This window comes from Guillardia theta, assembly GCF_000315625.1.
Source record: "Guillardia theta CCMP2712 unplaced genomic scaffold GUITHscaffold_90, whole genome shotgun sequence".
Classification (NCBI taxonomy): Eukaryota; class Cryptophyceae; order Pyrenomonadales; family Geminigeraceae; genus Guillardia; species Guillardia theta.
In genome coordinates, this window is record NW_005434584.1 from 203,504 (window position 1) to 209,917 (window position 6,414).

The window sequence follows — 6,414 nt, forward strand, 5'->3', positions numbered from 1 at the left end:
GGATCGAGCTCGCGCTGACATCCATCACATTTCGTCGGACACTGGCAGATCGGCATGCCATGGAGATAGCAGTCGAGCATCTGAGCATAGCGGTGCGGGAAGGCCTTGAGGGGGTAGTAGCTCGAGACTCGCATCGGAGAGTGGCTCAGGTCACGCTCAGGAAAATGAGCGAAGATGGTAGACTGCAAGACCCTATCCTGCGACTTGAGCGAGTGTGTCCTGCGGCTGTGCAAGGTGAGGATATCACGCTGCTGATCGGTCAGCGCAGCGCGAGCATGCACATGGCGAGGGAAGACGCGCATGACAAGAGGGGTCACATTTCGCTGCGCAGGGGGAGGTAATGGATTTACTGGCAGAAGGTAAAAAGTGCCTCAAGCAAAACAAAGCAGGAACAAGCTGAACCGGCAGGCACACAGTCCACAGGAGGAATGAAGTGCTCATGAGACGAGTCGACGAGAGCGCGCAAACCAGGGATGTGTACCACAGATGCCGGGGGGCGTCCTGCGTCATCAGGCACAGCAGCCGGGGCAGGTGGGATCGCCGCTGGGGAGCTTGCTGCTGGTTGCAAGGTGAGGATATCACGCTGCTGATCGGTCAGCGCAGCGCGAGCATGCACATGGCGAGGGAAGACGCGCATGACAAGAGGGGTCACATTTCGCTGCGCAGGCGGCGGAATGAAGTGCTCATGAGACGAGTCGACGAGAGCGCGCAAACCAGGGATGTGTACAGATGCCGGGGGGCGGCCTGCGTCATCTGGTATCTCGCGGACATCATTGGTTCAGCTTGTTCCTGCTTTGGTTTGCTTGAGGCACAGCGGACGTCTCGACTGACAGTGGTCAGTCGGCTGCCTCCGGGTATCGCGTCTAAGGGATTTTCTTCCTCCTGCTTGCTCCTGCTGCTTGTTGCTTGATTGCTTGACCCTTAGGCTGCTTGTCGGTACGGTCTGCGCGGCTTCGCGCTTGGGCTGGCGGTGCCGCGTCTGGGTGCCAGCAGTGCTGGTTCTTTTCGGGCTTGTGTTTTGTGTGTGATTGTGCAGCTTCTCGCTGTGCGCTGTGTGCCAGGAGGTTTAGCTTGTTCCTGCTTTGTTTTGCTTGAGGCACTTTTTACCTTCTGCCAGTAAATCCATTGCTGACCCTCCCATCCTCATGGCCGCAAGATGAAGGGCGATATCCACATCCCTGGAATCCGCGATCGAGGGTCCGAGCAGTACGAGGGCTTGATGGCGGACGTGACGTTGGTCCACCCTTACATTCAAGCACATAGGATTTACTGGCAGAAGGTGAAAAGTGCCTCAAGCAAACCAAAGCAGGAACAAGCTAAACCGGCTTGCACACAGCTCACAGCGAGAAGCTGCACAAACACACACAAAACACAAGCCCGAAAAGAACCAGCACTGCTGGCAACCCGGTCAGCAGACCCGGCATCGCCAGCCCACTGCTGAGCCTCGGAGCGCGAAGCCGCGCAGACAAGCAGCCGAAAGGTCAAGCAATCAAGCAACAAGCAGCAGGAGCATGCAGGAGGAATAAAATCCCTTAGACGCGATACCCGGAGGCCGCAGCCGATTTTTACCTTCTGCCAGTAAATCCACTACTACTGACCACTGTCAGTCGAGACGTCCGCTGCCGCCACAAAGCTGGCGGTCGCGGACGGAGAAAGGGCAGCCGCCTCGGACAAGGAGCCGGCGTTGCCCGGGGGTCCGCCGGGGTTAGCGGACCGGAGGGAGGCTGGACACAGGAGCACGGTACCGCTCGAGGTAGTCCTCCTCGCTAGCCTCCGAGTCAGCGGTAGTGTTAGGATATGCTCCTAAACTGTGATTCAAATAACAGTGCGAGTGATGCGCAGCAGTTCCTTCAAGAAACAAACAGTATCTACGATCCGTAAACCATGCACGTGAAGTTTATTCTTTCTCAATTTTCCTGCCTCAGATACCTCAAAATAAAGTAAGTAAAGTTAGCACAATAAATCCTATCATTCGCTCCCACTAGCACAACAATTGAGAATCTTCTTCACATTGTCTTCGCTGCAAATATCAACGAATCAACAAATGTTAATCCCGAATCATCTTCTTCAATGCATCCGTGGTAAATTCACGAGAATGCAACCAAGAATTGTCTGAAGATTGATCGTACCCTTTCCATTTGACCAAATATTGCACTCGATTACCTTTTCCACGACGTGCTAAAATTCGTTCAACTTCGTAAAAATCTCCGTTTTGTTGAATCAATGGCAATGGAGGTGCCACCGAATTTTCCAAATCAACGTCACGAACGTAATATGGTCTGAGCTTCGACACATTGAAAACAGTTTTGTTCAAATGCTGAAACCTTGCTGTGAATTCCAATCGAACTGAACTATCCGAAACTTTCTCATGTATCTTGAAAGGTCCAACGAAACGCAACTTCATCTTTGCCACTGTTTCTGGTAACTTCAGATCCCGAGTTGATAGCATCACCATCTTACCAATCTTGTAATCTCGCTGCTTGCGATGTTGCTTCAGAAATTTCTCGGTTTGAATCGCAGACAACGTCAGTGCGTCTCTTGCGATGTCGATTGCAGCCAAAATTTCATCTCTTACCTCGTCGACATCCTCTTCTTGATCGTCCGGTGATAAATCGACCACAGTCCGAACATCACGACCATAAATAATCTGAAATGGAGTGAGATTTGTAGAATTTCTGACTGTCGAGTTCCAAATTGTTTCCAAATGAATCAAATAATTGTCCCATAATTTTGCATCGTTCTTCAAACAGAAAATACGCAATGCCTCGACGATCACACTGTTGAACTTCTCCACTCTGCCTTGTGCCTGTGGGTAATAGACACTACTGTGTTTCACATCGACCGCCATCAATCGAAACAATTCTTCCCAAAACTGAGATGAAAACAAAGAGCCATTGTCTGAGACAATCGTCTTACAAATACCTTGAGCTCTGTAAACAGTTTCAAAATAAGCCTTGGCAGCTCCCTTGGAATTGATCGACTTCTTACAAGGATACAGAAATACTCTGTTCGAAAATTGATCAAGAAATACAAGCACACTATCATTTCCTCTCTTCGACACAGGTAACGCTGAAAGCAAATCCACAGTGATCTTTTCAAACCTTTCCCGAGGAACCAAATGACTATGCGGAACTCCTGCTGACCTTTGCTTGTAAGACTGTGCCTGTGAACACTCGGAACATGAGTTGACGTAGTTTGTCACATCTCTTGCCGGATCAACACCCTCTACAACTGTTGAAGATCGGATGTCACCTTAATCGGTGCCCACTGCGATGCCTGGATCACCTTCAATCTGGCTCGATCCATACCACAATCGCCCTTCTCCAAAACTACAGTCCCGGCATACATGTACGATGGATACTTTCCTATGTGATCCATCGAACAGTAGTCCTCTTCTGCCATACCATCAGCTTCCACAGCCGCCTTCACTTTACCCATCAAATGCATCTTAATAAATTGACTGTAAAGTCCAGAAACGAAATTTCTTTCCAAATATGCTGTTGCCATCAAATATTTTCGTCGAAACTTGTAACATGCAATGATGTGATTGGCACCCTTTCCAATCTGTCGAACATTTTTCTTTTGATGCTCAACCAGTTTTGCAACATCCAAATCCCCCTGATTACCATTACCCGGTAAGGACATGGCCTGCTCCTCGTCAGTCCGTGTAACCATCCAACTGATCCTCTTGTCCTCAAAAAGCGACGCTGCCATTGCATTCCGATTTTTCTGATGCTTGCATTGCACCTCTACATCTCGCAACCAAGTCACAAGTGACTTATCAACATCGACAATCCCATCGAATAGCGACACATACTTCATACCAATATTGCAGGTACAACCCAATGCATCCTGTTCATATGTGGACCCGTTATCCAGAGCACTCTTTTCCTCAAAATGCTCCATACTTTTGACTGAATGTGCTAAACAAGCTTGAGTCCCCGACGGCATTTGCTCTGGAAGTACTTCATGGGTTCGCTTAACTTGCTCCATTTCCATACGCATAGCATCTACTAGTCGACTCAATGTGCACGCAATTCATCGTTCTCCTCTTGGAGATCCCGATAAGTTGCCCTTCCTAAGAACGGTTTTTGTTGTACATCATCCATTCCCAATGTTTTCGGCGCAATGTCCACGCCACGTCCATCCATGGACTCTGGCACAAGAGAACCTGTCTGCCCCGATCCTGGCACACAAGATTGTACCTCACAGATCTCAGACTTCTCCCGTTCACAAGTATTGATTCTTTCTGGAGAACCCCTCATGGTATCTCTCATGAAAGTACCAAACTTTGACATTCCAGATTTCACCATACCAGAAATCCCAGAATTGCCAGGACGAACATTGTTCGCAGACATAGATCCACTGTTAACCATGTTTTCTTGATTACTTCGCTACAAGCCGCTGAAATTTGAAGTGAAAACCAAGCTTCGCCTACCAAAATGTTAGGATATGCTCCTAAACTGTGATTCAAATAACAGTGCGAGTGATGCGCAGCAGTTCCTTCAAGAAACAAACAGTATCTACGATCCGTAAACCATGCACGTGAAGTTTATTCTTTCTCAATTTTCCTTAAATATAGAGGATTAGCTAAAACCAGGAATCTGCCTCAGATACCTCAAAATAAAGTAAGTAAAGTTAGCACAATAAATCCTATCAGGTAGCCGAGACCAACACCGCCCGTGACGGCGGCGACGCCGCAGCAATCATTCTCGCAGAAGGTGAAAAGTGCCTCAAGCAGAACAAAGCAGGAACAAGCTAAACCTGCATGCACAGCGAGAAGCTGCACAAACACACATAAAAAAGTAATACGGTGTTGCAAGATTGCCTGGAATTCTTGGATGTATCTCCTGCTCTTTGCTCCAATCTCCCGGAGTCCTCCTTTTGGCAATGCCGAGCGATGAGGCAGCCCTTGACGACGGTGGCCGCCCTGATTGCGCCACCCTGATTGCGCCGCCATTGCCCCGGAAGGGCCTGAAAGTGAACGGCATGCTCCGACGCATCGTATCTTGACTAAGTTGGAACTCGCCGACCAAACGCTGCATCCTCAAGAGGCATCGAGCGCTGAGTCAGGATGCTTCTCTTCCACATGCATCTTGCCTTTTCTCATCAGGAAAAAAGTACAGCAAATATTCGAATTTCACGGCACGGCATTGTCTTACTATTCCGAAGCATCGGCCAATGCCAGCGAGCCTGAATCCTATCCAACACCTTCTTCTGAATGTCCGCATGTTTGATCCCACGGAAAGTGGATGGATTATTTGGTAATGCTTGTGGATTGTAGTTTTCCCTGTCGCTTGCACAAAAATTCATTCCATGATCACGACCAGGTTTCTTCTTGAACTTATGTCCAAACTCAAAGCAATCGACTCAAGATGCGAATGCGAGAGAAAGTCCTCTCCGAGCCACCTTAAACTTAAACCGTTCAAATTTTGCCTGCAAAAGTATTCATTACAGTGAGTATTCATTACCGTACAGTGAATATTCATAACAGTGAATACCCTGATAACAGTGAGTATTCATAACAGTGAGTATTCATATCAGTGAGCTTTGAGGGGGATTCAAATATCCTCTGTGAGGAGATAAGAAGGGGGCATGCGATTGTTTTACGGTTGCAGACTTGTACTGCGGCCAAAGTCACCGTCGGCAGATATCACATCGGACCTTAGTTGCCAGTAACTTACAAGGACAGTTTTTGCTCAAGACCGTCGGACCGAGTTTAATGTGACACCAAACTTGCCCAGAATTGAGGAGCACATGAGAGATAGACTGTATGCTAGGATGGGAAATCTGGCAAGCATCCAGACATGTCGGAGAGGCCGCCTTGAAACACGGTACTACTACTAAAGCCGGGCTCGTCCAGTGGTTTACAGAAGAGTTGTTGTTCATCCCACTCGGCATACGATCCATCACACTGGCTTTGATGCTGTACGCTAACCGTACGCTCGTCCCCTGCCAGGCTGCCCGGCGCCGCGGCAGTGACTGAGTGCCGCTGCCGCACCCGGTGACCGTCACCGTGCCGCAGTGCCAGTGCCTGTGACGGTGAGAGTCCGAGCGGCAACTTGGCTTGAAGCAACAAGGACCCGGGCGTGACGGCCCGGTGATTAATACGGCACACGTGACAGCAGGCTCGGGACGTTAACGGGCCGGCGCCCTGACCGGGCGGGGCGAATAAACGGGCCGGCCGGATCGGATGCCGCATCATGGCAGACTCGGGTACCCGGCCCGGCTTCAACCGTTCCGCCGGCCCGGCCGCCCTGGCAACTTGGCAAGCCTGAGGTTTTCTGACTACCATGTTCCGAGTCAGAGTCAAAGGTTGACTTGAAGAAGAAGTGGAAATTTCATATTATGCATCTGAAGTTTAAATTTCCTGAAGGTTTTCTGAAAGCCCAATGGAATCTTGAAATTTCAAAT

At 49.3% G+C, this 6,414-nt stretch overlaps 1 protein-coding gene across 1 annotated transcript; it reads right to left on the reverse strand.

Annotated features, from left to right (window-relative positions):
• Positions 1 to 3,225: 3,225 nt before the first annotated feature.
• GUITHDRAFT_116005 (hypothetical protein) lies at positions 3,226 to 4,005 on the reverse strand (the record flags this gene model as incomplete). Its single annotated transcript, XM_005824786.1, has 1 exon — positions 3,226 to 4,005. The coding sequence occupies one exon, from the start codon at positions 4,003 to 4,005 to the stop codon at positions 3,226 to 3,228; it is 780 nt and encodes a 259-aa protein (XP_005824843.1).
• Between the last annotated feature and the right edge of the window lie 2,409 nt (positions 4,006 to 6,414).